The 21289-nt window shown below is 32.2% G+C and overlaps 1 protein-coding gene and 1 non-coding gene across 2 annotated transcripts; one reads left to right on the top strand and one right to left on the bottom strand.

Annotated features, from left to right (window-relative positions):
* Window positions 1-11043: 11043 nt before the first annotated feature.
* On the bottom strand, window positions 11044-11116 carry Trnav-aac (transfer RNA valine (anticodon AAC)). Its single transcript has one exon. It is a non-coding gene; the product is annotated as a tRNA-Val (tRNA).
* A 2872-nt stretch (window positions 11117-13988) lies between these two features.
* On the top strand, window positions 13989-19494 carry LOC113399498 (PSME3-interacting protein). Its single transcript, XM_026638642.2, has 7 exons — window positions 13989-14196; window positions 15313-15411; window positions 16298-16418; window positions 16725-16839; window positions 17572-17666; window positions 18515-18647; window positions 19178-19494. Exons 1-7 carry the CDS (start codon window positions 14100-14102, stop codon window positions 19265-19267), a joined length of 750 nt encoding a protein of 249 aa, XP_026494427.1. The 5' UTR covers window positions 13989-14099; the 3' UTR covers window positions 19268-19494.
* The last annotated feature ends 1795 nt before the right edge of the window (window positions 19495-21289 follow it).

The following is a 21289-nucleotide window of genomic DNA, read 5'->3' on the forward strand; positions in this document are numbered from 1 at the left end:
CTACGCATAGAAAGTATCTTTAAACTTCTTATATGTAAATGTGTTACGAAACAGTACATAGAATTCGCGTGTCTATTGACATATGATCGTATGTTACGTTCGACTTTGAAGAAAATGTTTCAACATTAACCTTCACATAGATGGCACAGTAGACCCAATTGCTTTATGCATACTTGGTTCAAACCCTGCATAGAATATACCATGAATCAAAGTCAAAGTTAAAGTCAAAAATCTTTATTCAATGTAGAAGTGTTTACACTTGCTTATTGATAGTCAAAAATCTACCACCGGTTCGGAATTTAGCACCTCGGACCTGAGAAGAACCGGCGAAAGAAACTCAGCGGGATATATGATTCTTGGTGTGTGCGATTCCCGGATATCCTTTAGATATTGAATAGAAACTAAGATTATATGTCCCGTGTGCTTGTGCACTTGTTTATTTACCTTCGACCCGGAATAAATCCATACTAAGTATTGCTGTTTGGCGGATATGTGATAAGTGGGTGCTACCTACCCAGACCGCCTTGCACAAAACCCAACCATTAAGTTTCGTTGAGCGTGTATCGATGGGGAGTTTTTGCTGTGTCATGTGTCACTGGAAATAAGCGTGATACTTTATTCTCAAAGGCTTTTAACCTAAGCTTTAAATTTATAAACGAACTGGGTGTCGTCGTGTGGAAATACTTTATGTTATGTGTAATTAAAATGATTTTATTAAAGTGCAATACATATTATTTCAATTTTGAAATGAATTTGTTTTATTTATCTATTATCTTAGCCACGCTCATATTAAACAAGATATAATAAAATACATTCAAATTAAACAGACACAAATTTAAATAATATATTATTGTTATGTTTAAAACATGCGAACTACAAAAATGGTAAATTTCTAAGATTAAAATTTACTTATTCAAATTTTAATATTAATTAAAATAAATATTGTAATATTTTATATTCTTATCTTTAAAAAAATTCATATTTCATTTAAATGAATCTTTCATGAGTCGTGTGTCAGTTGGACAGTAAAACAAAATTGCGGAAATATTATTGTTAAATAACACTCTTAATTTGACGTTATGAAAATGCTGACGTATTGCGTAATAAAATTCCAAGCATAAAATTATTCCAGCAGTTTGACTATTGCTATTTTTTTATGATATATGTTGGCAGACAAGCAAATGGTATCTGATGATAAGTAGTCACCACCGCCCATAGACAATGGTGCTGTAAGAAATATTCCTTACATCGCCAATGTGCCACAAACCTTGGGGGCTAAGATGTTACGCCCTTTGTGCTTGTAGTTACACTGGCTCGCTCGCCTTTCAAGCCGAAACACAACAATACTGAGTTCTACTGTTTGGCGGTAGAAATTTTAGAGTGGATGAGACCAACTCATATTCGCTTGCACAAAGTCCTACCACCGAGTATATTTAAATAACATGTTTAGAACATTTTGATCAATAAGCCGTTTTACTGGATAAAGGATTGTGAAGATGATAAAAAATTGTAAAGACTATTATTTTGTTAATTTCCACGGGTGGTAAGAAATAATTCAATTATAATATTTATTAATCTATGTTACGGACTGGCGGGAAAGAGTAACTACATACCGAACAGGTTGTACCTTTACGTGCCCTACAACACCACAAAAAACAACTTCCGTAGTTTTGGTTGACCCTTATTATCACTACATGGTAATTCCAATAAATAACAATTTTCCAAAATGCCAACTTTAAAATTTTATATAACACAAAATAACATAGCCTGTAAATTTCCCACTGCTGGGCTAAGGCCTCCTCTCCCTTTGAGGAGAAGGCTTGGAGCATATTCCACCACGCTGCTCCAATGCGGGTTGGTGGAATACACATGTGGCAGAATTTCGTTGAAATTAGACACATGCAGGTTTCCTCACGATGTGTTCCTTCACCGCCGAGCACGAGATGAATTCAGTGGTGCTTGCCTGGGTTGAACCCGAAATCATCTGGGCCATCTCAGCTCGTCCTCGGCACCAGGGTCGGACTGGGCCGCAATGGCCCGGCTGGATCCAGGGCCGTCTTGACAGTAATAATCGTGGATGAACTTTTCTTTTCGTAGCAAGGCTAAGTACATTACGATCGAAGACTGACTCTGAACGGTTACCTCATTTGTAATATCAATTAATTTACTTTGACGTCTTCTATCTTCAGACCATTATAAAAAAAATAGCAAGGCTGTATAAGTAATTAATTAAGACGCTAATTATTATATAATTAGTGTGCTGTATTAGGGACTTAATTTATAGCTAGTAGCAAAATTTGCAGTCTATAAAGTTCTAAAGATTTCGACACCAGTCAGTGAGTGAACGGTATTTGACATTTATAGATAATTTCAACAGAATCTGTACAATGATTTAAGAAACATTAAAATGATTTACATCAATATTACATTGTTTTAATAACTTGAAAGATCAAACATTACAACTGGAATAGTATTACAGAACCCAAATTCAAGAGTGCCTATATGTAACTTTTCCTAATGACAATTAAAGTTGTTTTTTGAAATGTAAAACGAATTCCTTTTCAGTTTCTATTGCATATAGTATTCTCTCTCTTTCACACATATTGTTATAGAAAAAGTATATCGCCGAGACTGTTTGTCTATCTGTCATAACTGGATAAACTCTAAAAATATCGAAAAATTTTCATAGGTGTTTCCAGGACCGGACCGTAAGTTTCGGGGGCCCTGAGCTAATACCACTTATTGGCCCACCTAAGACATATTTAAACGTAGACTTGAATTAAATTAATTGAATGGGTTTAATTAATTGCAGGACCCGCAGGACTGCAAACCATACGATCTGTTTAATTTAATAAAGTTATGGATTCTTTCGCATTATAGTCTATTTTTGACTTTGACTTGACTTGGCTGGGGCCCCTTGAATCCACAGGGCTCTGGACTGAAGCCCAAAATGCCACATGGTAGATCCGGCCCTGGATTTTTCATTAATGTACGGATTGAAAAGTTTAGGTATATAATTAAGGATATTGTGTTAATTGAAAAATTTACTTCGTGTTCAAGTTCGTCTGCGTAGGTACCCCCACGTATTCGTTTACTCTACCGCGAAACAGTACTATAACTTAGTATTGTTGTGTTTCGTTTTTAAGGATGAGCCAGTATAATTATAGGCACAAGGCACAAATTCTTGGTTCCAAAGGTTGGCGGTGCATTGGCGATATACGTAATAGTTAAGGTTGTTATCCTGGTGGTGGTGGTGACCACTTAACTATTAGGTGTTCCATTTGCAATACCGCACACCTTTTATAAATGTTTGATACATTCATAAAACATACAATAATTTCTTATCGTGGTCCTCTTGTTTATTTATGTACATATTCAGTTGAAATTGACTATATGTAGTATTTTAAACATTAATGCAATATAAAAACATGCAATAAAGGTTAACCTAGCGGCATTTGTCACGTCCATAACTAATATTACTGCGTACGACCAAAATGATGTGACCATCACGAATAATGACAGGTCGATAAAACCTTCGAGATTGATGATACGTACCAACAGAACTGAATTATCTGTTTCTGTACATAATAAGTATATTACGTGCGTCCCTTTTGAATGGAGATTGATCTGGGTTTGAAATATGGTCCTAATGACTTTATTTAATATTGAAACTTTTATTCCTATGCTTATATGGATGGATTTGGATGACGACCTAGGTCCTAGGAGAGTTTTTGGGGGATTATTCAACTTTGATTGTAAAAGATTATTTTCTTTACTGTTTTGAGTTCATTTCATTGTTTGCTATTCAATACGTGTAATGATATACTAAATGTACCGAGAGGATAGACAAATATAATGAAGGCGCGCTAAAATCGAAAAAAAAAAATTGTTGATTTTTCACGTATTTAATTGTTTAACGTACGCATTTCAGTCAAAATTGACGTGTTTTTGTTTTTTTTTTTATTTGGTAGGTGGCAAGCGAGCACGAATCTCACCTAATGGAAAGTGACTACCACCGCCCTGGATGGATATCTGCAACACCGGGGGGCTTGCAAGTGCGTGCCGGCCTTTAAGGAAGAAGTTCTTTCCTTAAAGGTTTCCAAATCGTATCGGTAAAAACCGCCGGCTAAAGCTGGTTCCACAGAGTGGTTGTGCAAGGCAGAAAATGTCTTAAAAATTGCGCTGTTGTGGTGTTTCGGACATGTGTTATCATCGTTTGAGATCTTGAATAAACTACGTTGAACGATATGTTCTGTATTATGAACGCGAAAATTGATTTTGTCTGATGAATGTGTCGTTCGAATTTTCAAACTGGATATAAGTGAATTGGATTAGTGTTGTTCTAGAATCTAAAGAAATAATCAAGATAAAAAAACTTTAAATTTCTAAACATAAAATTTCATTATTTTACCAAGAAAGATAGAACGTTTCTTCAAGTTACATATTTTAAGCGTCATTAAGATGATAACATAGAATTACGACGTAATTAATGCACGTATGAAGATTACAAGTTGAATGCAAATCACTACACCTCAGTTTTATGAAAGACGCGTTTAAGTTCCGGATGTGATTTCTCTCATATATCATTGCTCATTGGCATAATTTATTACTTTAAAAAAAAAAAACATATATCTATACTTATATTCTTATAAATGCGAAAGTAACTCCGTACGTCTGTTACTCTTCCGCGGCCTACTGAACCGATTTTGATTAAATTTGGTATGAATATTAATAGTATTGCTTCGATAAGCTGAGTAAGCGTTTTGTCACTTCAAAATTAGAATTGATTATTTCTATAATTGGATCGTTTTGTGCGGAAATGTCCCAGATGCACTAATAATTTTTTTTAAGATCTATGTCATTAACAAAGTGACCATATAAATAAATATTGAGAAATATCTTTAGAATGATATGCATAACATTATAGTTTTAGAGCTTGTGCACCCGTCTGGGTACCAATCATCAGGTATTCTACCGCCAAACAATAATAGGTACTTAGTATTGTTATGTTCCGGTTTGAACAATGAGCGAGCCAGCGTAGTTGGTGGCGCATTAAAGGTGTAAGGAATGATTAATGTCTTTGGGCGGTGATGACCACTTACCATCCGGTGGTCCATTTTCCCGTCCCCCTACCATTTAAATGAATAAAAGTATAAATAATTTAGGAATTAGCATCTCTAAAAGCTAGCTACTAAACCAACGAAGCGAAGCGATAACTTAATGTAACTAAATAGTAAACTGTAATTTAAATAAGCGAGTAAGCCATATTGATCTGAAATGTACATTGCATTGAAGGTACTCAATTGGATAACTATTGATACTGTATTGTTTGAAATCACTTCGTAAATAAGTCATTAACATACATTTCTCAAAATGTAAAAAGTAAATGATAAAAATGGTTTTTGTGGCTTTTTTGTAGACCTTTTTAAGATGTATAATACCATAGTACATTATTTTGATCTATCTCGTAGGGTTCAGCCAACATTTGCAATGTAAGCGCAAAAAATGTGTTCATTTACATCTCATTAGAAACCTCTGAAATTATCAGAATGTCTCAGCTATATATGCATGTATAACGCATGTATAATATGTTAAAGAAAACCGCATAAAAATCCCTTTCAAGGTTTTAAAGATCTAAGCATACACGCGGACAGACAGACAGCGGGAAGCGACTTTTTTCTATACAATGTATTTATAGCCCTTCAGTACACTTAGTAATCAAAATCGGGTATTACAAACAAGCGTAATACGTTTTTAATTTTAATTTTCATCATAAGTAGCAAAAATAATTAATTAGCATATATTAGTTTAACAAAAAGAAAGATTTGAACAGTACGTACGTAACAGTTCCATGTTAAATATGTATATGCATACATATTTATATGTATCAACGTTCTGATAAAACGAAATTATCTAAGTTATAATCGAGGCATTCTAAAAGATGTAAATAGGTATTTCTTTTGATTAAATAATTTTTCACTAAATTTTTTATCTCCATATTATATTAATTTTAGAGATACGCAAAGTTTATGAGTACATTTTTATAGTCCAGTCGTTATATACAAAAATATGACCGAGAATGATTTTTGAATATGACATGATGATGAAAATGGCATAGCATTGATTTTTATTTTTCAGTTTCGCGATCGATATCTTTACAACCATCAACGGTAGGTTAAAAATATATAGGACTTTTACTTGGTGGTAGGGCTTTAATATTTCTAATATTTCTTACTGCGCTAATGTATATGAGTTGTGCTGACCACTTAACAGCAGGTGAAAGAAAAAACAACCTAAATCGTAGAGCTTAAACGAATCAACAAAAAAGTGACCTATCATAATTTTTCTATAACGACGTACAGCCGGGTTATCGCAACAAAAAAATTAACCCTTTTTTCAAGATGGGGGCGAACGCACACAGGACATCCAAGTCGACAATATCAAGTTAAGCTTTCCTAAGCCCTCCCATTTGTATTTCCAAATGCATATAATGACTGGACTAGTAATATATATTGTGTATTATTTATTGTTATTTTTTTAAATAAAATTATCACTACGCCTGAGTTACGATCACAAAGGAGGACGAACTCCGGATATGTAATTGGGACCTAAACTATCAAAACTTACTAGAAGTTAAAGAGGAAAGTCGTGAAACCGTTACCCCAGATCAGATAAAGCGTTTTAGGAAGAACCTAGAAACAACATTTTATTACAACATAATTTAAAAAAAAACTATACGAAACCCACAAGACTGTATTTATATACCGCGATTGGCATAAATTTCTGACGAATTATTCAGTGTAGACGGTTCAGATAAAAGAATTAACGAATATAAATTACTGTTTAAGCTTATGTAATTGTAGATTACAATTCGTTAAGTATTTGAATATATTAAACATTCTATATGCACTGTTTCGTATAAATTTACTTCGTCTTATATATGACAGAATGTAGTTGGAGATTCTAAAATATTGACTTACGAGCATGTTTGGAATCATACCAGTTAATACGTTTAAATTTAACGTTTAGTAACAAGCTTTTTAAATGTATTATAATAGGAAAAATATACTTTAAAGTAAATTATAATCCCCGTCATTTTGTTTATGTGTATAGATTCATAGAATAGACACAAGTCATAATTCTAAGAAAAATATGTATTTATAAAAATCATCCAAATGACTTTTATATCTATCAATATTATTTGAAGAGATGATGTGTATTCCACCAACCCGCATTGGAGCAGCGTGGTGAAATACATATGCTCCAAACCTTCTCATCAAAGGGAGAGGAGGCCTTAGCCCAGGAGTGGGAAATTTACAGGCGAGATGACCCAGTGGTTACAACACGTGCATCTTAAGCACCACTGAATTAGATGTGCTTATTTGTAATTATAATTTATCGTGCTAAAAACAATATATTATAAAACATTAGAAAATGGTCAGTCTTTACGCCCCGCCGTACAATGTAATCTTTACTTAACATACGACCTTTTAAACTAGGCGTACATAATTATATTGACATACGACACAGTTTTGTTAATTATTCTTTTAAAAATATTTACGTAAATTTATTAAGTCTTAATAGCTCTAAGATATACGAGCCGAGCAGCTTCGATCCTGACCCTCGGGTTATTCTCGTATCGAGACCTAACATAAGCATAATGTTTTACTAGACATAGAAATAAGAATATAAGTGAGTCTTAGAATACTGTAACTGCGACTATAATTAAAAAAAAAGCTGTTTAGAAAACGGCTACCTAAGATGACTACATATTTAATTGGAGAAATATATACATAGTCATCCTAGGTAGACTGGAGAAACTACTGAGAAACTAAAGGGTAACTACTGACTTTTGCCGTTACTTTTCGGTACCTGTAATTAAATTACATCTACCTTTTTTAAGGCATTTTTAATTTTTATAAGATATAATGATTTCACCGCCGAGCACGAGATGAATTATAAACACAAATTAAGCCCATGAAATTCAGTGGTGCTTGCCTGAGTTTGAACCCGAAATCATCGGCTAAGGTGCACGCGCTCTAACCACTGGGCCATGTCATAGGAGCCTCGTAACCACAAACTAGATTACATAACTTCTTGATCGTAAAAATATTTAAATTTTCTTCAAAGCTTAGCTTCCGAATGATCAAATAACAGTTGCATACTAAATAAGTCACGATCAACGCTGAAGATACGTTTATAACGAATAAGAATACGATTGGCTGGTATAAAGGACTTTTTTAAGCGATAAGCAATCTTTCAATAATAGTCTTAATGATGAGCTAACTATAAATAAGAATTCGGGATATTACGAGTTATAATAGTAATTAATAATGCTCTGTTCCGGTTTAAAGAGTGAGTAATCCATATTAATATTATAAATGTGAAAGTAACTCTGTCTGTCTGTCTGTCGCTCTTTCATTACCAAGCCAATGAACCGAATTTGACGAAATTTGGTATGAAACAAACTTGAACTCCAAGGAAGGACATAGGCAAATTTTTTTGTCTAATACATGACCCCTAAACCGCGAGCGAAGCCGCGTGCGACAACTAGTCTAGTTATAGAAACAAGACCGTGACGTCTTAGTTCCAGTTGGCGTGAGTTGGTAGTGAATGGAATGATTAAAATTATTATAATATAAATATTTTTTACGCATGAGAAAGCCTTTGGATGCTATCCAGACTCATGCGAGTGGAAAAAGTTTTTATGTTTGTTCAAATAAAAGTGATCTCGCCTCTCGCACTCCTCAGCAGGCACTCCTGAGGAGTACGTACGCCAGCGCGACGTTAAGCCATGCTGCCATATTTTAAAACCTATATAAACTACCAGCTTCAACAGGACATGTTCAGTTCACAACCGTAGTTGTGTCCTGAAATTTATGTTTTTGTTTTTCGTCTGGCCGGACCTCTATGAACAGTATGCCGTCTTTTTTATGCTTATTTTCAGTGCATGGTAGTGCCTGTGAAATATGAAATATCCGGAATCGTTAGTTAACATATTTATATAGGTAGGTATCTGACGACATCGGTTTTCATGGGTACGCCACTGCGAGGTTCCGGGTTCGATTCCCGGCCGCGTCGATGTAGAAAAAGTTCATTCGTTTTCTATGTTGTCTTGGGTCTGGGTGTTTGTGGTACCGTCGTTACTTCTAATTTTCCATAACACAAGTGCTTTAGCTACTTACATTGGGATCAGATTAATGTATGTGATGTTGTCCAATATTTATTTATTTCCTATTATAGAAGACTAAACAAGTAACTCTACATTTATGTCATGATGACATAAACGAATTGAAATGACATTTACGTTTTTTTTTTAAATGTATCTCTTCTACGACCAAATGTAAACAGTACTAAGTAAAGTAAGTCTGTAAATATTCCACAGCTGGGTAAAGACTTGACCTGAAGGTGCCAAAATGCGGCATTGTCGATACACATTCAGGCCTCACTCCATCCTTACTAGCTAAACGAATCCAACAGGAAACTATTAATTATCATCATACTAATAATATTTAGTACTAAAAATTTACCATGTAAAATAATAAAAAAACGCGTATTTATTAAGAGTAGATTCTTCTCATGCATAGCCTACCAGCGTCCTGTCAAATATAATATATACTAATCGAATAGATATAGAAATAGACAATTTTACTAATATTTAATAATTTGTTATAATCATAAAATAATAAATATTAAAAATAACCTTAACCATAAACAAATCAAATACGTATCATACAAAATCACTATTTAAGAATAAACATTAAATTAACATATTTATATTTGTTGAATACATAATATACCATACAGCTGATTATATACCTAAGGTAAGATTTGAATGGTTTGTTGTATAACAGTCAATGTTTACAGAACAGCAATCAAACAGTAGTTGTAGTCTCGTTCAAGTGAATTGTAGACGACGTTACGTTATGGTGAAAGCTACCGTCGAGATGGATCTTTGTGTATCGTATAAGTTTACTAAAGCTAACAATTGCTACTTGAAATTGTCACTGAACCGCATAATAAATAATACAATTTACTAGGTAAAAAATATATACAAACCATAGATTTACATATTCCATGCGATTTGAAGATCATCACAGCCCGTAGAGATGGGCACTCTGAGACATTTTAACGATCACTTGCGTCGCTAAACCCTCCTTGGGAACTAAGATGTTATGTCCCTGGGCCTGTACATAATATTCGATGGCACGGTAGCAACAATACCTAAATAATAACATCAATATCAATACTGTTCATACTTTGTGTAATATCAGCAGTGCCGGACAAGGTTTTCTCAGTATGAGAATAGTTAGGCCAGTCCACACCGCTGGAGTAGGCCGGTTTGATGGCAGTATGAGTTTGCAAACTTTACTGGTCATGCACCGTTAACTCCGTACAGTTATACGTAAAGCCATTAAAAAATCACTAATAAATTAATACTGATAATTAAAATATATAACATCTATGTATAATTCAAAAAAAATATTATTATGTTTACATAATTCAAAGTTAATGTATAACAAAAAAATATAACCGACTCCAAATTTTTTCTTCATATTTAAATCGGAACCGGTGTATAAATAACTAACCGACCACGGTTTGCGTAGTTCTGAGGTAACGAACATAATTAATAAAATACAATCAAATTGATAACCTTTTTTTTATGTAGGTTAAAATTACAGATTTTGAAGGATTTCGATCCTAAATTGAATTCCACATTGACGAAGCCGCGGGTTCTCGTTTATTAAGTAGGTTTTCATTATATTTTATTTTATTTTTTTTATATTTTAAGAAAATATTCTAATTCTATTGCTTTATAAATATTTAAATTATAAGATTTAAATGTATTATTTAATTATTACAAAAATAATCAATTATATACTAATCCTAAAAATATTTTGCGTTATCATTGACAGTGATGACAATTTTTAATTATTATTCATAGGAAAAAATAATGCTCATCACTAGATACTTAATAATTTCTCTCTTTTCTCATTAAAATAAAGTAATAAATACAGTTAAACTAAAGAAATGTAAAAATAATGTTTCCGCCCGGGATCGAACCGGGGGCCTTCTGCGTGTTAGGCAGATGTGATAACCGCTACACCACGGAAACGTTGATGTTGATTCTGAATTAGTGCAACATTTTGAAAGTGTAATTCTGTTTTATTTAATATCAAAATATCATATATACATTATAATCGTAAGAATTTTATTAATTCTTGCATATTATAAAAACGTGATTAAAAAAATATAAAAAAGTTTCTCATAACATAAAAGATAACATTATTGAGTACATACCTAAATATATGTATTTATCACAAAATTATATTTTTAAAAAAATCCGATTTCAAAAATAACAAAGAAACATTTTTTTTTTATGGTATCGGTAGGCGAACGAGCAAATAGGCCACCTGATGGTAAGTGGTCACCACCGTCCATAGGCAATGGCGCTGTTAGAAATATTAACCATTTCTTACCAACCATAAACCATCAACCTTGGGAAATAAGATGTTACGTCCCTTGTGGCTGTAGTAACACTGGCTCACTCACCCTTCAAACCGGAACACAACAATACTACTCAGTATATTGCTGCTGTTTGGCGGTACAATATCTGATGAGTGGGTGGTACCTACCCAAACGGGCTTGCTCAAAGCCCTACCACCAAGTTAAGTACAACAAGCTGAAATATAAAATCTAATCTAAATCAGTATATCTTTATAAGTTTTAAATATGTGACACAAAAAATCTGAGCAAAAACACATAAAAGAAACTAGTTTCTTAGCTATAAATGTAATGCAGCTTACCTTTTAAATCTTATAACATAATTATCATTACTGATCATTGCCGAGAAAAAAATTACTGCACATATATTTTACAATTGGAGACTGGTATTTTCGAATATATTACACAATATTTTAATTTCTTTTCTCACTTTAAATTTACGTTTAATTGAAAATTTAATTTTATGTTGAAAAGTAAAAAAACTAATTAATCCTGTGCTTAATCGCGGGGTTACAAATAAATAATCAAATTAGAAGATCATAAGATTTAATTTAAATACATTTTTATACAAAACTAATTTGCAAACTCATTTTACAAAAAACGTCTGTTTTCAATATTACAATAAATAGTTTAAAATTATTTTGTTGTAGAAATGGAACATGAAATAATAATACAATATTTTTATTATTTAATAATACATATCTTTTAAAAAAAGCATTTAAATCTCATTCAAATTATTATTTAAACAAAAATTTTTGTTTTTTTTTCAGAAAACTATTTCTTTTCAATTTTTAAAATTCAAATTTCAAATTGTTAATGATATTTTTTTAATTCAACTTTTTTTATTCATATGGCAAAGATACATGCAGATAATGATAATAAATAACTTTGAGGATATGGATTGTTGGGAAATCATAACAACTATGTACTATTATTATTTTATTTTATAAATAATATGCATTCTTATACAAGTTGTTAGGCATAGGATTCACATCTATAAATAAAATTCATCTTATATCATTTTAAGATTGTATAAAAAATGCTTTATGTTTTGGAATGACAAATGAGCAAAAATATTAAAAAATATAGTAGCAAAACTACTATTATGAAGTATTTGCTAAATTATATAAATAAAAAAAAAAATATTACCCCTTCAACATTTATAATTTTTGAAAGTATATTTTTTTAGTTGTAATTTAGAATACATGCAATATATAAAATCTGTACAGTATTCAATCATATTATATTTTTTTCTTAAAGAATTATAAGCAATCTCGATAAATTAATTGTCATACACTATCTTATTCATGATTTACCCTAGATAATGCAACATAACTATGCTTAGTATTCATGTCATAGTATCCAACGGGACCAGCATCACAATCTGCACAGCTTAAATACTTGTAATTATCCACAGTATGCGTAAAGCCTATGTTTTCAAAAGTATACATATTTTCAACATGGTAGAATTCATTAACTTTTTCGTTTTGAATCCCCGAGTCCTTTCTTGTGTCTTGTTGCATTAGAGGTAGATCTTTCTGTAATTAAATATAAAACAAATTTAGTTAATTTTTACACATAAAAAATATTATAATATTCTTTTATAGTAAATTAGTACTAGTAAAACTAAACACTTAGCAGATCAATCAGGTGTTATTCTTATTTTCTATATTTCAATTTATTATCTTAATTTTATTTAATTTGGTATCACTGTGTGATAGGTGACTTTAACCTAACTTTTAAGACCAAAACATAAAAATTCGTATAAAAAAATTACAACAGTATTAACCTCTTGTTTCATGTATTTCCCGGACTTTTTATCCAATATTTTAGAACCGCAAAATTTACATTTAACGATAAGTTTATTTGTACCATTTTCTACATATTCATTTGCATCTTCAATTGCATTATTGTCAATATTATCTGAGTCTGACATGATATAATATTATTTAAAAATGAATAAGACACTAAAATCAATAGAAAGTTAGCTTTTGTATTAATTCATGTAAAAAGTTATAACCGGCAGTACGGAACTGAAAAATGCAATTTTGCATACAAAATGGCATTTACGAAGTTTTTTTTATAGAAGTTGTTGTACGCTAGGTTTTTATAAACGAAAGTATAGTTTTAGTTCTTACTGAAAACTTATGTTTTGAGTAAATATCTACCGTTTCACGTTAATTAACATTTATTTGATATTATTTTTTTGATCAAAAGATTATTACTACCGATATTCGTAAACTTATCACTTTGCAGTTATCAAAGGTGTTGACATGGAAAGGAAAATTTGATACAGGTAAAATATCAATTAAGTTGTAATATAACTCAAAGATAATTACTGAATTTATATATAGTAATTTAATGGCCTAAATATCCATATCTATCTACTCCATTTCTGAATTCTGATAGAATTATATGAACACTTATTCTACTACATCCGATCAATGGTACATTAATAAAAAATTTTTTAGCAATGATAACACTTGTCGAAATTGTCAATTTGAAATTTTGTCAAAAGTGTGATTGTAAATTTTATCAACCATCAAGTCATCGATTATCGACTTAAATACATTTATTTTTTGCAAATATTAAATATGAGTTCCGGTTTTATATCAGAGTCTGAAATATTGGAGGCCAGACGGCGACGTCAGGAAGAATGGGAGAAAGTCCGGACTGAAGATCAACCTAAAGGTAATAGATATATCTCATGTGTTTTTTCATCATGTTATCAAAATGTATATTTTGATAATAAAAACTTATACATTTTCACTACCTCTCTTAGTAACTGAACGAATATTTTTTTTTTATGTCAGTTTTTTATATGTTAAAATAGTATTATGCACACATCACATGAAAACTAATTAAACATATTCAAAAAACTAAGCATAAACAAAGAGGGACTTATTGTTTTTACAAGGGACCACTTTCAGATAACCCTTAGACATTGGAATAAAGTTCTAACCTGTGCTGTGTAAATAATTTAATAAATGTATGATTATCAAATGTGTGAGTTGTTAGGGAAATATGTTGATCTATCTCCAAAACTTAAGGAAACCTGGACATTATTAAATCACAATATGTATTGCTTATTCAAGTAGGTTAATAACATGTTGGAGTGTAGATACTACTAAGAAGAACCAAAATGAAAGTCAGTTAACTCTTTTTCATCAATCAATACTACCCAACCAAATATTATCCGACAAATAATGTTCTAAGAAATAAATACATTTAATTTTATATTCAATATTTAATTCATTTTGATAGTCTAGGCGATATGAATATAAATATGTCAGTAAAAATCTCAAAAGATTGAATTTTGTGAATATTATATTCAAATGTTTAACTTCTGTTTGTAATTTATACATAACAATATATTTTTATTTGAATATTCCAACTACGGGTAAGAGGGACATAACATCTTGATTCCCAAGGTCGGGGTCTCAATGACAATGATTAATGTTTCTTACAACACCACTGACTATGGATGGTGGTGACCATGTACCATCAGGGGGCCCATTACCCTGTCTGCCTATTTATATCACAAAACAACATATATTAGACCCATGGATGTTAGATCATCCATGATCTTTAGGATGGTTAATATATGAACGTTGGCAACATCTTTACCACTAGATAGCAGGTTTTAGGTACATTTTTTCAAGATTTACATAATAATTGATTTACAAACATCCATCCATCCAAACTTTCGCATTTATAATATTAATAATAAAGATAATTCTTATTAAGTTATACATACAAGATATAGTTTATGATAATATCTATGAATAATTTGTTTCCAATAACTAGAAGCTCCAGAGGAGGCATATGACAATCGGCCACTTTTCCAGCGGCTAGAAGAACAGAGATTGAAGAAAGAGGCAGAATTTGAGGAGGCACATAAACTTAGTAAGTGTAAAGTTTAGTTCCCCGGATCTCGGTCATTTTTTTACTTTGCAGTTAAAATTGCACTGTTTAAGCTGGTCAAATGAACACACACCAGTACATATTATTTACCTTATTTTGTTTCGAGAGTGTAAGGTGACAGGATAGTTTTGATTTATAAGGGTTATTTTTATATTGCTTACTATTAAATATGTACATGTATAAAAGCGAAATATAACTCAAAGATTAAATACGAAATCTCAGAAGCTATAACACCTACAAACTTGAAATTTGGCAGGTAGGTTCCTTATAGGGTGGATTTTACGAAACTTCGCCTCTGAGAGGTAAATGCCACAGGTTCAGCTAGTAAACAATATATTCAAGAAATGCAGTAGACGCTTAAATAACATTCACAAATTTAATATTGTATGTACTTTGTTATGCTGAAAAGCTAACAATGGTCTGAGCATACATGCTAATGTAAAACTATGCTGATCTATTTTAAACAGATCAATGATTGCATTAAAGTTGCCATCACTTACCTGCACTAAATTGTTTGTAGATTCGAGTATGCTTACAGGCAAGATATATGTATATATTAATATTAAATTCCATGGCTTAACAATTTACTTAAGAGTTATAAATATACTGTATGCAATACTTGGATTTATTTTGTTAATATTGTTTTATAACAATTATATCATGTAAGGTTTAACTATGGTTAAACATGTGATATAAGTTCATTGCAAGTCGGTAACTTCAGGATTAGCGTGAAGCATGTGGTATTTGATATAAGTAGATTTTAAGCCAAAACTTTTTACATCATTTTAACAGCTGTTCTGCTATTTTTGAGTAGAATCAGCTTTATTTTACTTTGTCATTTAGTCAAAATTAATAATTGATCTTTCAGAGAATATGATCAGAGGTCTGGATGATGACGAAGTTGGTTTCCTAGACCTCGTGGAGCGTACTAAAGCTGAAGTCGCTCAACAGATCAGCATTGAAGAAAAGAAGGAGATGCAAGAATTCAGGTTAGATTAATGCCTTTAAAATAATTAAAAAAATAAATAAATGAGTCATATCAGTATAAGATAATACACATGATAAAACGCATTAAATTAGTGTTACTTGATTACCGTTGATACAGAATGTATAAAATTGATTGTATTTGGTTTATGTGATTTAATTTGTAAAATTTTACTAAAAATGTTATAAAAGAAAATACGTAATCGATATTCATCACTACATTTAATCACTGCCAATAATGAAATCGAAATCTACAATCCAAGTGAAAAGAGTTTTTTTTTTTTTTAATATTTTTATTATGTTAATTGCAGGGAAAGAGTCTCGAATTTGGCGGAAAGTGAGGAATTGACGCGGCTGAGAGCACAACTGGCCCCCGCTCGGAGCACGCAGACCACAGCTCAAGCACAGAAGAATAAGTTACAAGGGGTAATTACAGTACACATTTTCCTGAAAGATTTCGGCCTAGGCGGCTTTCTTCAAACGAGCCAATTGTACAGGAGATATTACAGTATGAACTAACACAGGTGTGATCTTTCCTTACTCTTATAGTTCTATGGAATGGCAAATGCAACAAGGTATGATAGAATTCAGGTGCCCGGGTGCAAGTAGTGCTCAGGTGATCTACCCTTCCCACAAAAATTTTTAAAAGAATTTAGGGCCGGTTTTTTTTCCATTCTTAGGAAATGGAAATTATCACACTGCCAACTTCCAAACTTCGGAATTCATGGCAGAATAGTCCAATAACTTTTTAATGTCACAATCTGTGATTCGACCCCGGGACTATGAGATCTAATCAAATAAATAACTACATACATAATGTGTGATGAAGCCTTGAAGTTTTTAAATTTACTTATTGAACAATTTAGACATGGTTCTATAACCAAAATAATGTATTTCCGAGGCATTTAAGCTTAACTTGATCATTTGATACTTTGTCAAATTTAAATCCTTAAGTTAAAAAATTATGCCCTCAACCTAAAAATAAAATATTTTAATTAAAAAAGTAAACTTATGAAAATTTCGCATCAAAGTTACACTCATATATCATTGTAATGGAATGTTACATATTATAAAACATTGTAACGTTTATATCATGAGATCCAAAGCTTTTTACTGTTAAAAAAGTAAATACAAATATGTATTTTTTGAACTTTACAGGTTGTAGTAAGGAAGCGAAAAGCGAGTGACATGGACGGTGATAAGGAGAAGGGATCGCCCCCACCCAAAAATGGAGTTGTTCACCATAATAGCAGGTTTGTGTTTGTTTATTATTTTACAATAGACAAGGATTGGTATTTTTTTATATGTTTATAATATAGTTATACGAATGGGCTAAATAGCCACCTGATGGTACCACCATGGTTCACTATGGCTCATGGACATTGGACATTACAGTAAAATGTTACGTCCCTTCATATACTGAAACATAACATCTTAGTTCCCAAGGTTGGCGACTATAGTTACACTGGCGACTTAACCTTGAAAAAGGAACACATCTTGTCTGAGTATAGCTGATCTTCTACAGAATATGTGATGGCCCACCCAAATGGGCTCGCACAAAGCCCTTACACCAAGTGAATATGCTAGATAATGCATGTGCATTCGATATATATACATTTAGGAGTTCGAAACAGAAATTATTAAAAAAAACAATAATCCTACACTTTATTAAATCATTTAATAATAAAACAAAATTACAAATTGATGTTCCCATTTAGCTACATAACCTAAATACCAAAGTAAAACAACAATCAGCTATACAAACAAAAATACTTTTATCAACCTAAGTTAAAATTGCAACCACAACAACAAATCATGTTTCAACCATTCTGTACCAAGCCAACGAGTAGGATGCCCTTTAGCCCGGCGCAGGCTGCCTCATAAAGACTTTTTTTTATAAAAGAAATGAGTTTCTTAATTATACAATGTTATACAGTATGTATAACTTAAAAAAAATACATTTATTACCAGTTGTCTTGTACTCAAACATAATAATCATCATGAATCTATTAAGATTGATTAGATCTTAAAATGTGGTGCCTCTATTCTACCCTCAATATCTCACTCTTGACTCCAATAACATTAATTTACATAATTTCAGTGCTGATCAGAACGGTCTGTCATCACCGGGGGAGACGATGGGAGCCCTACGGTGTGTCGGCGTGTTGCCCGGCCTTGGTCACTACGATACGGATACATCAAGTGACACGGACGACTCCAGTGATAATGATTCTGTAAATATGCTTTTTAATAATTCATCTAATAACAGTTGACTTGGCCGGTATTTTTGAATCTTCGTAGGAACATTTATAGGTTATTTTTAATTTTTCTACATCATTTACAAGCTATAGTCTATGAGCTGAGATGGCCCAGTGGCTCAGTCCAGTGGTTCTAATCAAGGCAAGCACCACTGAAATTTCATGTGCTTAATTTGTGTTAATAATTCATCTCATGCTCGACGGTGAAGGAAAACATTGTGATGGAACCTGTATATGTTTAATTTCAATGGAATTTTGTCACATATATTTCCACCAATCCGCATTAGAGCAGCATTATAAGCCTTAGCCCAGAGCTGAGATATTTACAGGCTTTATTTAAGGCTTTAGTAATGTCTTAAGATAATAAACTTAAACCAACAATCTTTAAAATTTTACATGTTGCAAATTTCTAATACTTTTTTTTAGGTGTACTGTTGTTCCTTTGTCTTTATGGCAAACTTTAATTATTTAAATTAAATTACATAAAGTCCAATTAATTATTTCAGACTGACAAGTGTTGTTTGAAAAGGGATCTCCTCGGTCGCAGGCCGGACCAGACGGGCGAAGGGAAACGGAAGGAGGAGGAGAAGAGTTAAATTTAATTTTGAACTTTATTTCTTGTGTAGTAAAGTTGTAATTGCATTAAAAAGCACATAGATTTAAACCGCCCATTGGCAATTTTTGATTGATTGTTATGTAAGGCTGGTTTCTCTTAATAAGGTATCTCGTATAATTTAATGAATATGTGTACATTTATGTTGTAAATTAAGTACTGAAATTTGTTATTTGTATATCTATATAATAAAAATCTGTATTTCAATTATTTAGTAGAAAAGTAGAGGTCTGTCCGCAGCGTTGCGTCTTAATGGCAGTTTTTAAATAATTATTATATTATATCTTCTACTTATGCCCGGTTGTCGAAGTTTTGCTCATTAAATATATTACTAGTCGGTCTACTATAGGTCTCCCGCGAAACTTCGTGTTAATACAAAAGTTTTTTTTTTTTTAATTTTGAAACCTATCACAGGTTTTGATTTGATTTAGTTTCATCTGAAAGTCATTCATCTACATTTGGTGCCAAAATGATGACGCCTTTTTCGAATTAAATTTTTAATGTTAAGTAGTACATTACTTCAGTTAGAATTGGTGTTTTTCGATAACAATTTACTTTATTTTTTACGTTTTTCAATTTTTTTTATACAAACGTTGTACCGCCCTCTGACCGGCCAGTATCTTCTGTCTTCTCTCTAAAATTAATTATTTGTTAAATTGTAACAATTAAGTAAATTGCAATCAAGAATCCTCTTTAATTTTCTGCACATCTACGGCTGGTGTTCTTCAAGATGGGACCATAACCGATTTTTAATGTGCAGCTGCATATCGTGCCATAATCACTGGGACAAAAATCGACTTACGCTTTTAATATATAAGATATACTAGCTGGACCCGCGGTATCAGTATTAAATTCTTCAAGAACATGGATACAAACCAGGGCCGGATCTACCGTATGGATTTTTAGACTTCAGCCCAGAGCCCCGTTGATTCAAGGGGCCCCAGCTAAGTCAAGTTAAAGTCAAAAATAGACGATAATGCGAAAGAATCCATAACTTTATTAAACACATCGTATGATTTGCAGCCCTGCGAATCCTGCAATTAATCAAACCCATTCAATTAATTTAATTGAAGTCTACGTTCAGGTGTGTCTTAAAGGCCCCTAAGTAGTATTAGCCCAGGGCCCCCTAAACTCACGGTCCAGCCCTGATAAACTTTCATCTACAACGTTACCGTTGTAAGGTAAGAAAAGTAATCTATGTCCGTTCTTGGAGTTTTAAAGTTGGAGTCTAAATTTCATCCAATTCGGTTCAGTGATGTAGCCGTGAAAACGTAACCGACAGACAGACTTCCAAATTTATAATATTGGTTTAGATTATTTGAAACTAGCTACGGATTCCAGCTTCGTATGGGAAGGATTATGGCCGTAATAGAACGATTATATTGAAGGACAAACATTTACTTTTATAGACAGGCAGACTGGCAAACGGATCTGATGGTAAGGTTAACATTGGCGCCGTAAGAAATATTAACCATTCCTTACATCGCCAATTTTCCACCAACCTTGGGAACTAAGATCTTATGACCCTATATTATATACTGATTTGACTTATTTTTGCTTTAAAAGTTAAGTATAAGTTAAACGTCGGTTACAATACGTTTCTGGGTTGTTATTTTAAACCGTATACAATGAGGAGAAGCACTCACAGGAGACTTAGTTTGCGTTTGCGATTTCTGATCGAACGTACGTAATGTTATAAGTATAACATTTTTTCAGAAAATCAATAACATTTACGTAAAATAACAATGTACTTATGTATTGTGAAACATGTTAATATTTAATTTCTTTAAATGTATGCCTTAATGATCATTTAACTTCTACGTTAGAAAAATCGCGAAAAGCCCTTTCTGCGGTACAAATATCGTATGGATAGCGGCTGCGCTACCCCAAAGTATTATAACAACCGATTCTTGGGGAAGTACCCACTACAAAGACGGGGATTCTCCCAGCGTATTGTACGCATAATTGTATTGGACGCGTTCAGCGAAGTTAAAATAATATTAGT

This window comes from Vanessa tameamea, chromosome 25 (genome assembly GCF_037043105.1).
Source record: "Vanessa tameamea isolate UH-Manoa-2023 chromosome 25, ilVanTame1 primary haplotype, whole genome shotgun sequence".
Classification (NCBI taxonomy): domain Eukaryota; kingdom Metazoa; phylum Arthropoda; class Insecta; order Lepidoptera; family Nymphalidae; genus Vanessa; species Vanessa tameamea.

Coding starts and splice junctions, on each gene's coding strand:
- LOC113399498 (XM_026638642.2), top strand. CDS start 14,100: ATGAGTTCCGGTTTTATATCAGAGTCTGAAATATTGGAGGCCAGACGG. Junction 15,412..16,297: donor TGAGGAGGCACATAAACTTA/GTAAGTGTAAAG, acceptor TTGATCTTTCAG/AGAATATGATCAGAGGTCTG. Junction 18,648..19,177: donor ACTCCAGTGATAATGATTCT/GTAAATATGCTT, acceptor TAATTATTTCAG/ACTGACAAGTGTTGTTTGAA.